Below are 22,005 nucleotides of genomic sequence, written 5' to 3' on the forward strand. Positions count from 1 at the left end.
TGCTTCAAAAAGTTCACAAAGAGATCGTAAAACTAATCTATATGAATGAAGTGGTGTACTCCAAATTTTCTGAAGAGACATGATTGCTTTATGAACAGATTGAATTTAGGCTTTTATTCACATAAACATTAATCAACTCACATAGGCTATCAGTTGTGGTAAACGGAAGCTCAAGCACATTCGTTTGACGTGTGAGAACAAATGAGGTGCATGTGTGTTACACAGCAGGTTTTAAATGTGAATAAATGGAATCTGTTCATGATAAAGCAATCGAGTCTCTTCAGACAATTTGGAATATTTTGACGGTTTAATCGAACAAATACTTTTTTGGGAATATTTACACGTCAGCACATTATAGGCCTACACCTTTTATGCTGCAATTGTCCATCACATTAATGATGGTTGTCAGCCTAAGGACAACAAGGCTTTTCTTTTGCATTTAATATATATAGTATAAAAAACGAACTGAGCAAAACTGACCTCCAAAATATCCAGGTAGTTTTGAACCCCTGTGCATGACGTCACTGTCTATAGGTTTGACTCACAGTCGCGTATAACAAACCCAGGAGTGTTCAAGTAAGGCAAATCACAGGTGCATACAGTAACCTATTAACTAAGGGGAAACTCACAATTAACAGAAAGAAAGCAAAACTGCGTGGCGCCATCTAGTGGCTAACACAAAATACGTTTGAAAATCTATCAATTTGAGATAGCCTACTCCGCATCGTGAAATAAGAGCTTATCTTTAACTTTTGCTTTTGTTGTCTTCTCACGCTAATCTATGACTGTAGTCTTTCCTCACACACAGGTTCATAACAGTAAGAATCCACTTGTAAGGACGAAAACACATCACATACAGAGCATAATTGTTTTATTTATTTTAAAAATGTATTACAGATGCGATATACAGAATCTCATGTGTTAATGTTATGTAGAAACTTAAAAAGGAAAGAATATTTAAGACATATATTTCATATTTCATAAGACGTATATTTTCTTTTTTTGAGAAACAGTTTTAAGTACTATAAACAAACCTAAACTCAGTCTATAAATGAAGGCTCAGAGTGCGTTCATATTTCTCCTCATTTGTAAGTCACTTAGTTTAAAAGCATCTGTTAAATGAATATATGTAGATGTTCGAGCAATCTGAAAGTGACGGTCTGAGCATACTACTGTACAGTGCAATGAGGGTCATTAAGAGCTTGGAGTGCATTTATAGACATATTGCACAGTCATGTAAACAATAACTAATAATCATAGAGCAGCACAGTCCTGATCCCTGAGAGCGACAACAGTATAAATCAATGAAAATATGTTAAAGATGAATATACTGTCAAAACATTTAACACACACATGCACACACCTTTCTCAGACAAAAGCAAATAAAACAAAACCCATAAATGACAAAAACTACTAAGTAAATGGTAGAATTTGAAGTACAAACATTTAAAGTTTACAAACAGCTATATAGTTTTGAACAGAGGACCCCAACAGTATTTTGACTATCACAATCAACCACAAAAGCTTCTATGGCCCCCAACATCCATGAATAACCAACCAGATGTAATCAGAATGGATAATTTCATTTTTAAATTAAGTTGATAAATAGTTTCATTTAAATAATTTTTAGGATAAACAGAAATCTATAGTTTACCAGATTTACCAGGGTTACAGTTTAGTTGTGTCAGTCGTCTAAGTCCAGGTCACGGAAACTGCTGCTCATGAAGTCAATGAAGTCAAACTCTGTCACCTGGAACTCAACATCCTTCCAGCACTTGCAAGTGACTTTGCCTCGAGGAGTATTCAAGAAGAAGTTCTTTATTTTCAAACAGGGGAGTATTGCCACCTTCTTGAATTTAATCTCCAATCCCCAGTCCTGAGAGAGAGAGAGAGAGAGAGAGAGAGAGAGAGAGAGAGAGAGAGAGAGAGAGAGAGAGAGAAAGAAAGAAAGAAAGAGAGATAAAGAAAAGTAGGTCACTCACTATTCTGAAGGAGTTCTTCCTATGTTTATTTGGATAATACAATGTGATCTATTCTTCTTTTTTTCTTTAACCTTTCCACAGTTACTGCAGTTGATAACCCGTCCAGGCTCCCAATCTTCAAAAGTCCTCTCCAGAAACACTTGCCCACCAGTTCTATAATGCCTCCTAAGAAATAGACAAACACAAGCATGTTCGTTTATAATCATAGTAGGAATGATGTAATCCTGAAAAATTGTATTACGGTTTCCACAAAAATATTAAAGCAGCACAACTGTTCTGAACATTGATAATAATAATAAATGTTTCTTGAGCATCAAATCATCATATTAGAATGATTTCTGAAAGATCACGTGACACTGAAGAATTGAGTAATATAACATTTTAAAACATATTCAAATACAAAGGTTACTTAAAAATTGTAATTCATATTTTACAATATTACTATTTATACTGTATTACTGATCAAGTAAATGATCAGTGAGCATATGAGACTTCTTTGCAACATTGTGTACGGTATGTCATTAAAATATTCATCACTGTTCTACATTTTCCAGAATGATTTGGTCTGATATTGAGTGTGATGTACTGAGGACTAACTCACTTAAACTCAGGGTTGATATTGACATGGTGTGAATTCTCTATCGTTCTCATATCTTCTCCACAGCAGACCTGAAGGAAACATCCTCTGCATTGAAGCTGAACCTGAGCAGGACTGTAGCGCTGCTTCCTCTCATCCCTTTTCCTCTCGGCTTGGATCCGAATCAGAACAGATATTTGTTGGAGCTCAGATATCTGACAAGCAGACAGAGAAATATTTTTTAGGCAATGAAATTGGAATACTTCGGGTTTTTCTATTATATGAAATGCAAAGCCAGGTTTAAATTGCAAACCTTGAGTCTGAACTCCCTGGGACTCATTCTCTGTACTTGGTCAATAGCTTTTGAAGTCAGACTTTCTAGATACTCATTGGTCAATTCCCTGCGCAGTTCACGCCCACCTTCTTCAGCCACCACTGAGTAGACGCTGTTCGCAGCTCGAGCCCGCCCACTGGCCTGCTGCTGAGCGATCTCATTGGTCAACAGCCCGTAACGTACAACTAAGTTGCATTCTGGAATGTCAAGTCCTTCCTCAGCCACACTGGTAGAGATAAGGAGGTTGTGGATTCCTCGTCTAAAAGATGCGATGGTACACTTCTGTTCACACTAAGAACAAATACAAAGACACATACTGTATACCAAGTAGATAAAGTTATTAGCAGATTCAGAATTAGTCTGTATTCCCTTCTTACTAGATGTTTCTCAAATAAACACGACCAACAAATGCTTTTAGAAGATCTAGGGAAACCATTTGAGATGTTTTTTGCTGTACCTGGGTCATGTGTTTGGCACCAGTACCCGTTCCAGTGAGAATGCCAGCAGTGATATTGACCTTCAGCAGCTCATGGTTGGTGTTCACCCAGTCATACAGACAATGTGTGCCCCTGCGCGTCTTCGAGAAGATTATACCGCGAGGCGTTTCCTTTCTAAACTCATCCAGCAGCGTGAGTTGCAACTTGGCCAGTTTGGGGTTTTCATAGCGGGCATCCGAGGCCAGTTGTTTTAGCTCCACACGGTTCTCTGAGTAGTAAGAGCAGAAAAATCAGCTTCGTCATCAATAGTGCGACTCGTTGAGATTTTGTCAGCTGATTGTTAGTAATGCAAATTTTGGAGTTAACACAGACAAAGGAATAATGCAAATAAAGCATAGTCATGTGGAGCTTTTTTGCACCAATAATAACATTCTGGCCAATGATTATATCCATGTTATGACAGATTACCCATATAATATATTAAAACTTGATGCTATTTTATCTAAATAAATTAAAAATGAAACTAAAAACAATGGTTTTAAATGCTACATGTGAATTTGGACATCACAACATTATAACATACAATAGAAAAATAGTTATCCACTTTGAGATTTGCTAAAGATTACATTTAATAGTGTTAAATGATTAGTATTTTTTTAAGATTAACTTTAAGTCAGTGTTAGATGACAGAAAGGTAATCAAAATATAAAAATAGGGGAAATGAGTAGGCACAAGTAAATATACAATATCAGCAGATATATATCCAATACTGACTTGTGCAATACAAAAAGTATAACACTGGCCCATAACCGATATGGTGCAGATATATTTTTGTCCTTTTTGAAATTTAACAGTCCCACAATTAAATACTTTAATTGTATGAAAAAATACAAGGCATACAAGTGAATAAAGTAAATGATGATGTTTTTGTATGAACTGCCCCTTTAAGAGAATCACAATAATCGACAGCATAGTAAAAATCCACACCATCAAAAAGTCCCTGGAGAAAGATGTCTGTTCCATCCAGCAATTTGTTTTTCCTTGAATTGTAGAACTCGTCCAGAACATTGAACGCGTCCACCATGCGAACGGTGTCGTTAATGAGAAGAGCATCGTTGTATTCCCGCAGATGCAGTGCACACTGAGCGATCAGTCTGTCCTCTTTTATTACACCTGATCCAAAAACATACCATCAAATCAAGTCATTTTTTGTAGGGGATTTGGAATGTACAACTCAAAAGTTGTAGTTGCAATAACATCTAACCTTCTTTCTCTAGTTCCACCACATCAGCTTCATATTCCTGTGTGCCCATATCCCGCAGGCTACGGCTCACCGTTGATGGCATGAACTCGTGAATCATTGACATCATTAACTTCAATTGGTCGCCAAATGGATCCTGTTGACACAAACAAACATACACAGATTTTGGTCATTGAACGTTCAAGCGGTTGGGCAGTAGAGAATGGCATTATGACTGAGGTGCAGTCTGGAAGCGAACGGAAAACAGTACCAGAGGTCTTTTTTCAACAATGTCATATTGCTTTTTGGGTCTAGGGACGACTTTCTTGAGTGCTGGTGTATAATCCTTGGTGGACACTATTACTGAATCCAGATTGGCACAGATCTGAAAATTAGAGAGAAAGAGTAAGAATTATTTTATTAATTTGGTAACACTTTACAATAAGGTCTCATTTGTTAATATTAGTTAATGCATTAAATAACATGAACAATGAGCAATATATACTTTTACAAAAAGCAAAAAGCCATTTCAGAGCAAATACACAATTATCCATGTTGAAAATTGTCATAAGATATAATCATATTAGCTGCATCGTTTGAGCTCTGTATCGTTCCTAATCTGCACATATGCACACACACACACACACACACACACACACACACACCTGCAAAACATGTTCCACAGCTTTATCCAGTGACTTATTTCCTCCTGTACCAGGTGATGCTGTGAGGCCCAAAACCTGGGGCAGCTTCCCTTCTTTTCTCAATTTCATCTCCACATAGCGGCCCATAATCTTGTTATAGACACTTTCCTTTTGCGTGTGGTGACATTCATCTATGACCAGCAGGGTGAAGTCTAAATAGAGACAATTTATTTAGAGACTATTTATTTTTGTAAGTAACAGGAAGAAAAGGAGACAAAACATTTACAGTTGTAATCGAAATTATTCAACCCCCACTGCAAATCAGGTTTATTGGCAAAATTGACAGGTTTTCAGCTGTTTGCAATGAACAAATCAAACAAAAGTAATTGAAATCGCTCAAAACAACAAATGTGTCAAGTGGTTTCCCCAAATTCAATTGAAAATGCAACTTTTAATGACTTCCGCAGTCTCAAAATTATTCAACCCCCTGAATAGAATCCCTCACAACGGCACAAATCTGCAAACCAGGGGTTGTCTCAAGCACACCTGATGCTACTAATCAAGGGCCTTATTAGTTGCACTAGGTGTGCTTGAGCTAGAACACATGAAATATCTGAACTGGCTAGGTTTGTTGAGTGTCACGTTTGACTGCATATTAGAAATATGGCTCAGTCAAAACAAAGATTTTTTTGATCCAGTCAAGACAAGACCTGTACAATGGGGGTGCTGTACAGCTAGGGTAATGTTCTATTGGACACAATATTCATGTAAAGAGCCACTTTTACATTTATGTGCTAAAAATAGCACATAAATCATGTTGTGGTGTGTCTTACAAAATCATCTGTTACCTGTGAGATCCACGTGTTTTTCCTCCTCCGTGCTGTTCAGGGCGTTCTCCAAGATCTGAGCCGTGCAGATGATCAGGTCTGAGTCCTTGACCAGTAACCCAAATAATTCCTTGTCATCGCTGTCCCCACTGATGGGCTTTATCCTGTATTGCTTCCCAAGATAAGGGCTGAATTCTTTTTCAAAGTGCTGGTCTACCAGGTGCACCTACGAACAAGGAAAATATAAACTCAGCATGCAAATCTAAAGAAAAAGATCCAAACAATATTATGCACAGACCCAGTGTAATTGAGCAGTGATCTGGCTTCACCTTGTTGACGAGCACTGCCACTTTGGCATTGTCTGTAGTCTCCAGGTGTGTCTTGGCAACATAAACTGCAGCCCGGGTTTTTCCTCCACCAGTGGGCAGCCAGATGATGCTGTTCTCCCCCTTTAGAGCCTTCTGCACCACTTCCTCCTGGTATGATCTAAGAGTGATCTCCATCTACATTCACACACAGTCACCAAAACACAGTGGAAGCCATTTACTTTTAATGAAAAATGGTTAGTGTTTATGTACACTTTTCTATATAGAAGAACCCTAGGGTTCTCGACTCAATTCAATAAAGAACTCCTTTTTTACGAGCTGTTTAATTCATAAAATGTTGTTATACAATGACTGACACAGTTCCTGCTGATTCGGGCACAAAAATGCATCTAGTCACGTGCTGTAAAGTTTACCAAGTAATAATTTCCCTGTTACTAAATAATAATGTAAATAATTGCAGTTATTATACAGGTTACAGTATTACAGGTAAATTTGTAAAAAGTGCAAAACCGAGAGAAAGTTTTAGACCTTTTGGCAACTTTCATAACTTTATTATAAACATTTAAAGGTGAAATGTTACTAGTAGCTTTACCTGTAATGTTTTTTTGCTCTGTTGACTACTTGTGGTTGAATCATAAAGCTAATAATGAATATTCCATGTTAAAAATATCAAAGCTACTACTCTGCTTATGGTTTTGTACGAGACTACAAATTAGATCAAAGAAATTTCTGAACATGTCAGTAGATTCACTCACCGGTGCTGATATCACTGTGGTGGCGAGAGGTCTGTGCTACTTTGGAGAGGGTGAACCTTCTTTGCTCTTTAAAACGTCCCTTTAGCCTGCTGAACAGAAAAACGAAACCAAAAACAGAGAAAGGGCCCAGGAGGAGGAGACGAATGACATACAACAAAAGAGGGGATACATTCAATGACAGCAGGTGTCAGTAGGCTGAGAAATGAAGTATAAGAAATGAAAGAAACTTTTTAATTAGCAATAGGGTGCTTTTGTTCTTTGATTGTCTCTTGGACACCAGTAATGTGGACATTTAAAACAGAATATGATTTGTAAATGTGAAGAGAAACACAGGCAGACGCTGCACTGAGAAAGTAATGGAGAGACCTTGATGGGGCCCCATTTTGCAGTCAGTGATGTTAGGAAATGAAAACTGAAGAAACTGTCTTTGTCATTTGACTCTTAGTCATGCTCAGATCCAAACAAACACATTATGGAAACTGAAACAATACTGTGTGGAGGTTCTAGATACTCACTGGTACTAGATACTGTATTGTAAAGGTTGAACCCCTTTCATTTATCTTTAAGCACATTCACCTAAAAATCTTATTTTTCAATCTAATTTGAAATTTTTCTACTGTTTTTTTCCAAATTAAGGTTAAAAAGATTTAAAAATAAAGTAAATAAATATACATTGTTAAACGTAATAAAAATGTATCTAGTGATTGTATTGCAAAATATTACAGTAATTTATTTTCAGCATCATTACTCCAGTCTTCAGTGTCACATAATCCTTCAGAAATAATTCTAATGCTGATTTACTGCTCAAGAAACATTTCTGATTATTATCGATGTTGGAAACAGTTGCACTGCTAAATATTTTTTGTGAAAACCAGGATACATTTTCAAACAACACATATTTTTTATTCAAAAGAACAGCATTTATTTGATTTTTTTTTTTTTTTTTTTGTTAGTCTTTTGTAACATTATAAATGCGTTTACCCTCCCTTTTGATAAATTTACTGTCCATCCTGAATAAAAAGTATATATTATTTCCAAAAATAAAAACCTCACTATATAAAAGCTAACCACAGACTCTTTTCTGTTCAATTATGCGATTCTATAATCTCTATTTGCGTGATTCAGAATTTGAAAAGCTCAAATAAGCATCCCTTCTCAGCAAGGCAAACTTAGATAATTTTTTTTGGTTTATTTTCAAAAAACAGAATTATAGTACACAGAACCGTTGCAATTTACATGCATCATCCAAATGTAACCATATCCAAACGCTTTCTATCACACCCATCTGTCCTGTTCATGAAAGGGGTCATCAGTGACCCACAGTAAATCCAAAAATAAAGAACCCTGATAATACATCAACATTGCAGCAGTTTGTCAAAGTCATGATTCAAGTAAATGCCCATCAGAGAGAGAATGAAAAAATAAACCAGCTGTCCATGTGTGTGAGCGTTAAACTTGCAGAGAACATGCGGTGTCACAGAAATCACATACATATTTGGATATAGAGGTTTGTGCAGTAGTCCATTCGGAGTATTTTAGGTAGTAGCAGACAAAGTGTTTTGCAACTACAACTGAAATGGAAATAGTTGTTCATGGTCCCAAATGGGTGTAAATAGTAGGTTGCAAAAACTGTAAATGCTTACGCCTGGGGTCATGACACACTGAAAGCTTCCAAAGACAGCAAATATTGGTTTGTGAACAAAGATAAACACTTCACAACGGCACTGACAAAGCAAAGTGGACAGAAGTAATTTCCCAGGAGAAAAAAAACATTTGATTATTGTTGCTTGAAGTGATCTGTCATGGAATGAGGCATCTTTTTTCCAATGAAAGCCATTGACGGAACTCAATAAAAAAAGTACGATTTCCCTCATATTGTCAGATTTATACTAAATAGGCACATCCTGTATATGACTGACCGGCTGTTTCAAACAGCTTTGGCCGAGAAGGGTGACACCGCAGTGACATCACTAGAGGCCGAATATTGTCCATCTTTGGCTGCAGCATCTCAGGTCAGAGGAGTTTCGCAGGATAAGACTCTGAGTTACACAACTGAACGTTTGTGTATGTAGAGCAACAACTTGCAGTGTGCATGAGTCATTCGTTTTATAGCGGAGGATGGGAAAGAAGAACTGAACTGCTAATGGTGATTTCTGTCTACGCCCACATCAAACACACTTTCAGTTTTCATTCTGCCTTAATGCACTGGCATGGCAGAGTCATACACATATAACCTTGAGTTTTATAACTATATTGTATAAGGGAAAAAAAGTAACAGAAAGCAGCAACTTTTGACAGGTTTGGATGTTGTTCATCCAAATGAAAGTGTGTGTGTGTGTGTGTGTGTGTGTAAGTGATCACACTCTCTATATTTTCTAACTGGTCCCTTGTCCTAGGCTAAATGCCCGTTACTTTTCAATGAGCCCGGCCTCTTTCAGTTTGAAGTAGAAAAACTTCTCCAGTGTGTTGGCACACTTGCAATACTCGCTGTCTGGAGGGTTGTACTCTCTGCAGTTCGTGATCACTCGCTGCAGGTCGGCGATAAACAGCTTTTTAGTCACATAATACCGGTTCTTCAGACGCTCCGTCATGGTTTTCAAGTCTAAGTAAGAGAGGTTTATTCAATTGGATGCAATTTGATGTTGTCAAAACTGTATAGATGTTAACTGATTAATATTGGCTGTCCAGCTAGTCTGACTTATTCAATAGCGGCTCTTCAGAATGGTTGAAATCTCATTACTGTATATGCAGATCACATCAGTACCCACCAATGGGGAAGCGGATGACCTCGTAATAGTCAGGAGCTTCAGATTTCTTCACTGGCTCCATGAAAGGCCAGGAGTCTGGGTGCGTCTGTTAACACACAAATGAGATGGCGAGAATATAACAGAATATTGTGTCGTTAATGTGTTTAGATGAATGTGCGTATGAGTGTGACGACAGGCCTCTTACTTTAATCTGTGCGAGAAGATTCTTTAACATGTTGTAAAGCAGATCTGGATCTTTCAGCTCTTTACTGCAGAGATAAAATAAGAGAGAATGATGGATACACGCAGGGAACAAAAATAAAAGTACTTGTAACATTCCATGCTTTCGACCAGAGTCTCAGTTACTCGCTGGTGGTTGGTAACTTTACTAGGAACTGTAACGAGACTGGCTCATCTCATATATAATACACAAGGTATATAATTTAACAAAAACATACTCTTATAATTAAATATAGTTTTCATTGCAATTAAACATATTGGGGGGGGGGAATCCCTGTGTACACATACACTACCATTAAAAAGTTAGTTTTTTAAATGTTTTTGAAAGAAGTTTCTTATGCTTACCAAGGCTGCATTTATTTGTACAAAAATACAGTGAATTTCAGTGGTATTTGAATATATTTTATAATGTAATTTATTCCTGTGATGGCAAAGCAGAATTTCAGCATCATTACTCCAGTCTTCAGTGTCACATGATCATTCTAACATGATGATTTGGTGCTCAAGAAACATATATTATTATTATCAATGTTGAAAATAGTTGTGCTGCTTAATATTTGTGTGGAAACAGTGATACATTTTTTCAGGAACAGCACTGATTTGAAATCTTTTGTAACATTATTAATGTCTTCTTTACTGTCACTTTTGATTAATGCATTCTAGCTGAATAAAAAAAGTATGAATTCCTTTAATAAAATCTTACGGACCCCAAACGGAAGTGTACACGACATGATATCACTGTAAAATCATCAGTGAGATGTTTTAATACAGACACACAGATGGTCTCAGATTTCAGAATAAATATGCATAAATTCTCCTCTGACCTTTTCTCCTTGGCACTAGGTTTCCAACCAGTCTCTCCTTAAGACGACAAAAAGGAGGGAGAGAGTGTGTGTGAATGGAAGGATTTTGTGGGTGCATTGTAGCCACTACTGTGAGACGAGCACAAACTCACTGATGCCTGGTATACTCTCCACAGGAATCTGCCGCACACCCTCTTTAAAGCAGGTGAGACCAGGATACACTTTCCTGATCTGATTCTGTTTCCTCTCGATCAGTTTCTTGATTATCTACAGCAGACGACAACAAACCCATATGACTGGAAGTCATTATACTGTAACAAAGACTGGCTGAAACTGACAAAAGGTTAATACGTCCAGCCAATTTCAGATATTTTGAGATGCCAAAAAAGTGGCAAAAATCCTCCTTCAAAAACCAAATACACAAATGTAATACTATAAGATATCCCAGCACAATGTAATTCTCCTCCAGCAGAATGGGGAAGTGTGTGCGCACTCACCTCTTTCTGCCTCTTTATGATGTGTGAAAGTTCGGTGTAGGGTATTCTGGGATTGAGCTCGCACTCCATCAGCGTGGCTCCCTCGTAGTCTTTGATGTAACCAAGGTAGCGGCTCTTCGGTACTTTGATGTCTTTGGAGAAGCCCTACCGGCAAAAAGAGGGGTCAACAGATATAGTTGTGCAGTGGAAAAACAGGAAATTACAAGTGAGGCTGGAGTGAAGTGGAGTCTGTATTGTCTGGAGCCGTACCTGTTTCTTGAAGTAGCCGATTGCGTATTCGTCAGCATAAGTGAGAAAGTACAGAATGCCGTGCTTGATGTGGTACTCCTTAAGATGATTCATCAGGTGTGTGCCGTAGCCCTAAACATGAACACAAAAAGATTATTAATAAATCAAGTGAAAGACATCGATTCAACTCATAGCAAAAAGGCTATTTATTTAGCTTACAACATACTATAGAGATAGTTCCCCCAAAAATGAAAATTCTGTCATTAATTACTCGTCCTCAACGATTTTTGTTCATCTTCCGTACACAAATTAAGATATTTTAAATGAAATCTGAGAGCTTTCTGTCCCTCCATTGACAGTTACACTACTGACACTTCAATAAAGACTTCACACTTCATAAAGAGATCGTAAAATCTGAGTGAAAATAAAATTATCGTGTCTCTTCAAAAAATTTGGACTGAATCGCTCGATTCATTTGGATTAGTTTTACTATCTCTTTATGAACTTTATGAAGCTTCAAAGTGGTAGTTGTGTGACTGTCTATGGAGCGACAGAAATCTCTCAGATTTCATCAAAAACATCTTCATTTGTGTTCCGAAGATGAACAAAGGTCTTACAGGTTTGAAACGACATGAGGTTAAGTAATAATTAACAGAATTTTCATTTTTGGGTGAACTATCCTTTTAATATAATATATTAATTTCTGTGATTAATGTGGACTGTTTTTTTAACCGTTCATTAAAAAAAATATTAAAAACATATCCATTGACTCCATCTGAAACAGAATCAGTAAACTTATTGCAGTGCATTCTGGGATTGAAGTACACTTGCCATGGTGCCTTATATTTTGCATAAAGTATCTTATGATATGAGATACTTTAACAGCAAGCAGATTTTAAAAGTCACTAATGGCGCTTTTCCACTACAGTACCAGCTCGCCTCGGCTCGACTCGCCTTTGTTTGGTTTTCCACTGTGTAAAAGTTGTACCTGTACCTGCTTCCAGGTACTTTTTTTCCTATCACCTCCGGCGATTCAAACAGCTAATTTTAGAGGCGATACTAAAATGTGACGTGAAAACACGGCAGACTGCTGATTGGTCAGAGAGAATCGTCACTATTCACTGCGTCATCATTGCACGCGCCAGACGGAGTATCCTGAATAAAAAACAGCAAAAACAAAAACATCCAAAAACAGCATACACTCGATCTCCTCCATTGTCCTGTGTGTGTGGGTAGCGGGTGTGTGTCGTGTAGAAGATTAAGTCACGGCAGTTTCCTGCGGCATCGCTATGACGACCGGGTACTATTGTGGAGGTACTATCTGTAATGGAAAACAGAGCGAAAAGCGAGCCGAGCCGAGACAAGGCGAGTCGAGTCGAGCTGGTACTGGTAATGGAAAAGCGCCATAAGTAGGTAGCTCACTGCAGTTTACATTTACATTTAAGCTTTTAGCAGACACTTTTATCGAAAGCAACTTAGAAAAGGGGAATGAAGAGATTAATATTTTCATGTGCTTTTCTGTAGGTGTGTGACTTTATTTCAGCATTTTGTTAATGTATTATCATTATTTTTGTTTTTATTGTCTTTTATTACCTATTTTTTTCTTTTAATAGCTTAAAAAAAAAAAAAAAAAAATATATATATATATATATATATATATATATATATACACATACATACTTTTAAACCATTATTATTACTGATACATTATAATAATAATAATAATAATATTACATTATCCTTAGTTTAGAGTCACTATGTCTCTTTGTAGAGGAGAGGACAACTTAGGCTGTGTTTACACTTGGCATTAACATGCGATCACCGTGATCCAATCAAGCAGATCGGATCATAAGCCAATCAGGACACTGTGCCTGTCCACATCAAGTGGCTTCTGTATCTGGATAACAGATCGGATCTCACGTTTTTCAATTTTCGTCAACCTGTGAATGCAGACACGATGGCTGGACTGCGTTTACATTACACTGAGATCCGATCACAATGCGTCCTCGACTACCTCCGAACCTGGACACGCTGATCGGATAACATTCTGATTTACACTTGTCTTTTCAATGTGTATGTGGACAACATCTGGATACTGGTCGCATGTTAATGCCAAGTGAAAACACAAAGTTATATGAAGCAAAATCCATGTAACAAGGTTCTTGAGGATTGTCTGATTAATGATTGTTTCTTTATTTTTCTCATTTTTATTTTTCTCCCTGTGCACTGTACTATGGAAGCCCTGAACCGCAACGAAATGAATGTGAATATGAATGTGAAACAACGGCAAGCACACACACAAAGAACTTCTACGGAAGACTTTCTCGTAATTTTGACTTTATTCTCAAAATATTACGACTTTATTCTCATAATGTTTCGACTTTGCATGCTTTGAAGTTTTTTTAATTAAGAGTATTGATAAATGAATTAACCAAGATTAATTTTGCGAGAACTGCATGTTCTTCAATCAAAAAAAAAATAAAATTTGAGGGAAAAAGTAATATTGATTTGAGGTGTTTTTCTTTAGCATTTTAATTTAGAGTTCAATAATATATATATTTACAATAATTTATTAATTTAAATACTTAGAAGTCTTCCTGTCCCCCTGGTTGAGAGCCACTGGTTTAGAGTCACTGAGCCTCAATTGGGTGCGTCTCCGTACCTTGACCTGCTCGTTGGAGGTGACCGCACAGAAGACGATCTCTGTGAATCCCTGAGTGGGGAACATCCTGAAGCAGATCCCTCCAATCACACGGCCATCTTTAATCAGAGCCAAGGTCTTGTGCTTCCTGTGGTCAAACAGAGGGAGCAGGGTCAAAAGAGGCTGAGGAAGCTAGCGAGACACAAAACCTGACAACTAAAGCTAAAGATTGAGGTAAGTAGTCGGCTCTTTGGGAAAAGGAAGGGGTCACAGCAAACTTACGGGTCAAACACAAGACGTGTGATGTACTCTTTGGGCATGCGGGGAAGTTGATGAGAGAAAACATTTTGCAGGCCCACGAGCCACATTAGAATCTTCTTATTGGACTTCTGAGAGAGAGAGTTACCAATCACATGGAACTCAATGATGCCTCTCCTCTCCTCCAGACGAGCCGTCTCATCACGGGCCGCGTTTGCAGACAACAGACTAGTCTGGGAAACCAGAAACAGACTAGAAGATTAAATTTTACTATTCAACTGTAAATGCAAAACAAAAAATCATCATGCAACATTATTAAGGCTATCATAAGGGTGTGATAAACTCTGACCTCTGGTCCCAGCATGGCAGCAGGGTCTGTGATGGTTTTCATGACTTCATTGACCAGTTCCATTGGGATGTCACCCATCACTCGGATCCGCTTGGCATCCTCCAGAGTCAGTGCCTCAGGAAGCTTACGTTTCTCTCCTGAGAGACAATGCATTACACACTGTTATGAGAGACTGACATGATCATTGTCATCATTCTTAAATCAACCGGAGGAGTTCTCAACTCTGGCCCTTGAGATGCACTTTCCTGCAGAGTTTACCTCCAACCTTGATTAGCTTGTTCATGTGTTTGAGTTGGAACTGAACTCTGCAGGAAAATGGAGCTGAAAACCCTGGTCTACTGCATATATGAGTGTATACTTAAAATTGTAATACCAATGAACAGAGTTCACAGCGCACAGTAAATAAATCTGCAACTTGATCTTCTTACCGGTTATTGGTTCAGAGGAAGCAATGTCCAAACCCGTAACACCCAGAGCAGAACCGCTGCTGCCCTTACTGAGAGGAGAGCCAGACACTGAGACTGGACTCAGTACTAAAACAGTAAGAGAAGGGGTTTGAAGCAACATAGTCTAAGCCAAGTCTCTATGGTGGCTAATGCACCAGCAGAAGCATTACAGTTTTCTGTCTGCACAAATTGTTTTATCATTTTGTGCTGTGAGAATTGCTTTATGACACCATAACAACCTGTGCATTAATACAGAGTAGCATGCCAAATTTAATATAATAATAATAATAATACAAAACAGACCATTCAAAAGACGCTGAGCTGAGACACAAATATTGTCTGGATTTTTGGAGAATCAAACTACAAACTGTCAGACAATGGATGTCACATTAATCTGAGACAATGTTTTTTTTAACAAGAACATCTAAAAAGATTAAAAATATATATATATATTTTAGCCTTTATTGACATAGAATGCATTATGGCGGCAGTCTACTTGAAGTTATCTTTATTTGTTTGTAAATTTTGATGTTTTTAGTAATTAATTTAGTTCAATTAACAAAGCATAAGTTGTTAAAGTTGGCTTAATTTGAAACCATAAGGGTGATGTAGCCTAATATTTGTGAATAAAAGCGCATGTCATGATTGTATTTTTAACATCAATTGAAATTTGAGAAAGCTGTTGTTACATAAATGCTCATCCCTAATGACCACCTAAACACGTACCTGTTTGATGCCCCAGTTGAGTCCCCTCTGAGGCTGGCATGGTGAAGTCTGCCTCCCAAATGGGGGAGTTTTCTCCATAGATTTCTTCTTCCAACATGGAAAGAAACCTAACAAGCACACACACACACACAAACATATAATCAAGTGGACTATGTGAGAGTGATGCTTTTATAGCACGTATTGATACGAAGGTCTTACTTGGGAAAGTGTGTGAGAATCAGAGTGCGTTTCTCTGGTGGGAGCTTGTCTTTCTCCACCCTGAACTTCTCCAGTAACTGTCTGCGGGTGACGGTGAAGATGGACTTCAGCAGACTGCGGCCGAACACCTGACAGGTCTCGTACCGTGGCAAGCTGTCATTGCTCTGAGGAACGTGACAGTAACACAGCCACCTGAAACACACACACACACAAAAACTAATTCACAAAATTGTAATTGTATTGGTTTAAACACATTTGGCTAAAATTCATTATTACATTTTTATGTTTTGAAAGAAATCTCACCAAGGCTGCATTTTGTATGATCAAAAATACAGTAAAAACCGAGAGTTTTTTACAGTAAAACAGAGAACTTTAATGCATCCTTGCTAAATAAAAGTATTCATCTCTTAAACACAAAACATACTGACCCCAAACCTTTGAACAGTATATAATGATTTTTTACTATTTTGTTATTTTTTTTAATAAAAAAATTATGCTTTCAAATTATGCTAATTTTATTACAAAATAAATGTCATTTTGACATTTGATTGTGTGACAGAGCATGCCTTATTTCAAATGAGTGAATCGATCACCTTTTCCTTTTCAACTATTAGCACCAGTAACAGCATCTATATGTATTAGTGATGTGTGACTTACGGTTATATCTGCAAATGCTGCAGATAATCAGGTGGGCCAAGTTACAAAAATAACATTACAATTAATTGTGGGTGGGTCGTGGGTGGATAAGAGATAAATCATTAATGTATTGATTTTAATGAAGACACTGAACACTCATTTCATGGTAAAACGCAACGAACGAGCGTCACTCTTTTTACTTTTGTTTTCAACAACAATGTATAAAGCCTCTCACTTCAGGGAAAACCAATAAAGGAAAACATATGCCTAATGGCAGAGGTTTACTAAATAGTTAACCAGGACGAATCAAGTGTTGGGTGTGTAACGGCTGTGAAGCGCTGTATATGACAAACTAATAAAGACTATTTCCAGCCTTTGCTTGGGCTGAACGCATCTAATCTCTTGTTCCGGAAGGTGCAGTGACAGAAACATTTCAATTTAAGTTTGAAGGGAGTAAAGCCTGGGATTAGAAAATGCAATTTTGCCAAAAAAGAACATTTAGGCTACTTTAAATAAATGTTCATTTAAAAGCAGCCTATTCCAATGTAGTATGTTACCATATCACGTGAGAATTTGAATAATTGAATAATTGAAGATCGGGTGCGGATATCTAAATCTGAGAAAATTATAGGTTTGGGTGGGTAGCGTGTGGATGATTATTTTTTAGCAGCGGATTCGGGTGACATTAGAGCTGATCTGCTGATATAACCTAGAAATAAACACTCATTTACACGTGTTAACTCAAACACACACACCTAGTATAATCAACTTTGTATGCGGCTGCATCCTCTTTCTGAGCCCTCTGACGGAACTGTGACGGAGTCTCCAGCTTCCAGTAGTTCAGACAGAGCAGAAACATCTTACTGAGCTCATACATGGTCTGCCTCTCCTTAGGCGCCAAATGACTGAACTTATATTGAACAAAGTTCAACACCCCCTGAGACAGAGAGAGAGATCTTGAGTGCAGAACTCTGCATAAAATGACAAACAGTCTGCCCATCACTTCCTAAACACTTAAGGGCATTTTACATGGAATGTGACTGGCAGAAAGCTTTGCTTGTGACACACACTTTCTTATACACAACATACATACTTGTTCTATGTTGGGTTTTTCAAAGGGAGGGCTACCGAGAGAGCCTTCCACCACTGGCTTCCCCATCTGAAGTATACACTTCCTCAGCAGCTAAGAAGCAAACAGCCAACAAACAACACAGTCAAAAATGTGAAATATTCACCTGACAAATGAACACATTTTTTTAAAAGGCTTCTTAACACGTTAGTAACTCATCTGGAGCATGCCTGCACTTTAAAAAATGAAGGAAGCAGATCTCAATCGCCCATTTACCTTGAACAAATAAAAGTAGACTTGCTTGGTGTCCGTGTCTTCTTCTTTATGAACAGACATGAAGAGATTCTCCACATCCACCACCATCCCTAACAACCGGTTAATCTCCTCCTCAGACACATTCTCCAGGTGAGACACATGTTCTGCTAAAGATCAACACATAAGAGAATGTGAACACTACATGAAGCAATAATAATAACAACCATGTGTTATACAATGAAAACTACACAGTTAACATATACTGGCCTGTATAACCACAAAGGCTGCTTATCTCTGGTTTGCATGACATATACTTCATAAATCCATGTAGGTTGATACTTGCTACTGTACATTTCAGAGCCACTTTTTAATATTATTTTTGGGCTTTTGCGTATTTATTAAACAGACCTTGTCCATGGATTACACCTTGCAGTGTTTGAAACTTTTAGATATCAGTCTATGTAAGATATAGAATGCAGCAATCGGGTTGCAGAAATAAAAACTAACAAACAGATCTATTTTATTGTTAATCAATGGTATATTAGTTTCAGAATAATATATATACGGTGCTGGGTAGTAACTGATTACCTGTAATCTGGATTACGTAATCAGATTCCAAAAATTAGGTACTTGTAATCAAATTATAATGCAATAGGATCCAGGCAGACAAGCAATGATTATGTCAAATATCAAATATGAATAAGGAATAACACATTTATTAAGTAAAAATGTAAAATTATAGAGATGAACAAATTGATCAAATAAATAATAGTTTAACAAAATCCAAAGTATTGTATCTAACAGATGAAGATGGTGAAGATCAGAGTGAAGAGAAAGAAGAACAAAAGAAGTAAGATCTTTGCAGAATTAAAGGAGAGGTAGATGAGACGCAGAAGTGAAGAGCAAAATAAGAGCAATGAATATATCTGGAGGAAACTTACACCCTCTTAAACTTATGTTTTGGTCTAATATGAAAAGGTTAAACAGACTTATCAATTATGTCATTGTTGGTGTGATAGCTAGGTCAGAGTGACTGGTCAAATGTCAAAGAGGAAAATAGGTGTTTTTGTTTTGACACCTTTAAGACCATTAAGACAATACTGCAGATCTTGCATCATCTCATGTCTGCAGAAATGGAAACAGACACATTTTTGATACAAAGGTACATCACGTAATCAATTCTGATGGAAAATACACCCACTCAATCTTCCAGCACAGAAGAGACACCAAAGATCTTACAATTGGAAATAATCAAACATAGAGCATGAAGTAGAATATACATAAATGATTAAAGAAATCAATAACACGTAAAAGAATAATAATAAATAAAAAATAATTAATAAAATAAATAGTATGAATAAAGACATTATCAGAAACATTGACCATTTTGGACACACTAGATTATATTACATTTTAAAATACTCGTAATCGGACTACAGTTACTTTTTTAATAATTACATATATTATTCACACAATGGCAGTAAATCATTCAGAATTTGATTCGCCCTAATTCTTCTTATATGTTTAAAATGTTCCTCTCTATTCTTCCTATAAATTCTAGTTCAGTCACTAGTCAAGTGGCATTAATTACAAGGAAAACTGAGCAGTCACAAAACATTAGACCTCTGAATTTACAGAAATCATTTCACTTTTCAGTGTTTTCTCAACACTGCGTATCGAATCAACTCCTGATGAACACAGAGTAATTTAACAAAGTATTGCTATGTCTTTGGAAGGCCTCTGTCTTTCAAACACTTTTTTTACTATAATTTCTAGTATTTTAAAATTATTCATTTTAATTTAAATGTATTGATTTAATTGCCCACTGCAGTTCCTTCACAAACCCCAGTTTGGCAAACCCTGATATAATGTAAAATTCAGTGCACCTCATGTTGTTGATATTAAAGAATGGAATACATTTTCTCTCTCTTTGTATTTTTATATCAATATGGTACAATATTATCCTATACGGAATCAATGTGATAAACCGGTTAGGTCAAAAGTAATCTAAAAGTAATAAAAAAGTAGTCCGGTTATATTACTAAAATGGGTAATGTAATGGATAATGTTACTAACTACAATTTTTGTCATGTAATTTAGAAGTAATCTACCCAGCACTGCTGTGTGTATACTATGTGTGTATATACATTTTCTTTAAATCAAAGTTTTGTTATGCGATAAATTTCGCATCTGGTTGGTTTGTTTCGGTTCATGGCTTATAGATTAACTATTTAACTAAAACTTTTTAAGAAATCCCTATTCAAAAAAATGCTTACGGAACCAAGGCCACTGAAAAAGCGGGCGGGCAATGTTGCACTCTATTAATGCAGCACAAGCCTATTTGGAGGATGGGTCTGATATTAGTGCGATGTAATAGAACCACCATAGAGGCATTAATCTTACCCAAAGAGTGTCCACAGCTTCGGCAGGCCTCTGTCAGACTGGCTGCCTGCTGCTGGAGCTCCATACGAGCAGCTGTTGGTGGATTGGGGTTTTTCCACCCATTGCATTTACAAGCATCATTCGCCTGTGATTAGAGAACACAACTGTGATTTAAAAAACTGTCAATGAGGACAGTAAACATCAGGTTCAATTAGATGTTGATCAGGTGAATATTGTCAAAACATTCATAATTGTAAGTAGCCTATGCAGTGTAACAGTGATAACATGGTAACACATAATAAACTAAGCACACCTAATGTATGGCGCATGTTATAAAAACATACTAAATGAATACATTCAATTAACCACCATATTTTGACAGCATTTCTGCACTAATTCTGCATAGGTAGGAGTTCACTAGAAATGTGACAGTCATTTTCCACACTTTAGTTCATATTAAGGAGGTTTTCAAAGTCTTGTGTTTCTTATTTTCTAGCCTTAAATCGTCTGTAGTCCTTTATAATTTGCATTCTTACCAGGGAACATATGTGACTAGTTTGCAGACTGTTAGAGAAGCATTGACACATGAAAGGCCCGGGCACTCGCTCTATTGTTATGAGCCAAGCTCTCGGTTACCTTGCAGGAGGAAAACACTCCGAGTTTCTCCAGCTTTTTAGCCCGCGGAAACGAGCGGACTTGGGCTTTCTTCTGGCTGGACCATTGCTGTTGACTCAGGCCTGGTCGGGCCGGGTCGCTGCTCCCGGCTCCGGGGTTTGGGTGGGACCCTGCCGGGCCGCTGGACTGAGCTTGCTGAAGCCGGGGCTGCGCGGAGGTCTTTGCCGCCGGGTCCGCCATATCAGCAGCCTCACTTCCCCTCCTAGGATCGCCGCGCACACTTCAACCCTGTGCCGTTTCAATAAAGTTTTGTGATAGTTTTCGATACACCGTCTGACCACTGCACTGCGCGTGCGCAACATGGGGGAATGCTGGGAGATGTAGTATTACAATCAGTACTACAGAATAAAACGATACGATGCTTACCCACTGGGGGGCATTAAACACTTGAGCTACTTATTATTGTACTATATCACTTTAAAAGTGGAGAAAATAACCGTATTTATTTAAACGTTCAGGGCTGGCCAGTTGCTTAATCATAGGCACTGAGTTAAGACTTGGCCTTAAGAACTAGTCTGAACAACTAGAAATTAGTTAGGGCTAAGATTTCAGATTTTCGACCTTTTTATGTAACTGACTTAAAAAAATTATGACCCATCTTAAAGAAAAAAAAAAGATGACTAAATTGTACGACTAGTCTAAGCAGTTTGTGCAACCGGCCACAGGTCTGGTTTCACAGACAGGGTTTAGATTAAGCCAGGATTAGGCCTTTGTTCAGTTGGGGCATTTAAGT

At 37.5% G+C, this 22,005-nt stretch overlaps 2 protein-coding genes across 2 annotated transcripts; both read right to left on the bottom strand.

The window, feature by feature from the left end:
- Window positions 1-855: 855 nt before the first annotated feature.
- dhx58 (DEXH (Asp-Glu-X-His) box polypeptide 58) lies at window positions 856-7,241 on the bottom strand. Its single transcript, XM_079847667.1, has 12 exons — window positions 7,123-7,241; window positions 6,371-6,544; window positions 6,063-6,267; window positions 5,236-5,426; window positions 4,842-4,955; window positions 4,595-4,727; window positions 4,318-4,503; window positions 3,351-3,598; window positions 2,873-3,184; window positions 2,584-2,774; window positions 2,054-2,147; window positions 856-1,876 (listed from the first exon to the last, which is right to left on the bottom strand). The coding sequence occupies exons 2-12, from the start codon at window positions 6,542-6,544 to the stop codon at window positions 1,685-1,687; spliced, it is 2,040 nt and encodes a 679-aa protein (XP_079703793.1). The 5' UTR covers window positions 7,123-7,241; the 3' UTR covers window positions 856-1,684.
- An 829-nt stretch (window positions 7,242-8,070) lies between these two features.
- kat2a (K(lysine) acetyltransferase 2A) lies at window positions 8,071-21,524 on the bottom strand. Its single transcript, XM_079891601.1, has 18 exons — window positions 21,234-21,524; window positions 20,619-20,742; window positions 18,237-18,382; window positions 17,985-18,074; window positions 17,647-17,828; window positions 16,256-16,447; window positions 16,058-16,164; window positions 15,314-15,418; window positions 14,886-15,022; window positions 14,561-14,769; window positions 14,300-14,426; window positions 11,659-11,769; window positions 11,410-11,553; window positions 11,065-11,179; window positions 10,934-10,970; window positions 10,075-10,138; window positions 9,891-9,975; window positions 8,071-9,724 (listed from the first exon to the last, which is right to left on the bottom strand). Exons 1-18 carry the CDS (start codon window positions 21,450-21,452, stop codon window positions 9,531-9,533), a joined length of 2,388 nt encoding a protein of 795 aa, XP_079747727.1. The 5' UTR covers window positions 21,453-21,524; the 3' UTR covers window positions 8,071-9,530.
- Window positions 21,525-22,005: the final 481 nt, after the last annotated feature.

This window comes from Squalius cephalus, assembly GCF_949319135.1.
Source record: "Squalius cephalus genome assembly, chromosome: 1".
In the NCBI taxonomy this organism is placed as follows: domain Eukaryota; kingdom Metazoa; phylum Chordata; class Actinopteri; order Cypriniformes; family Leuciscidae; genus Squalius; species Squalius cephalus.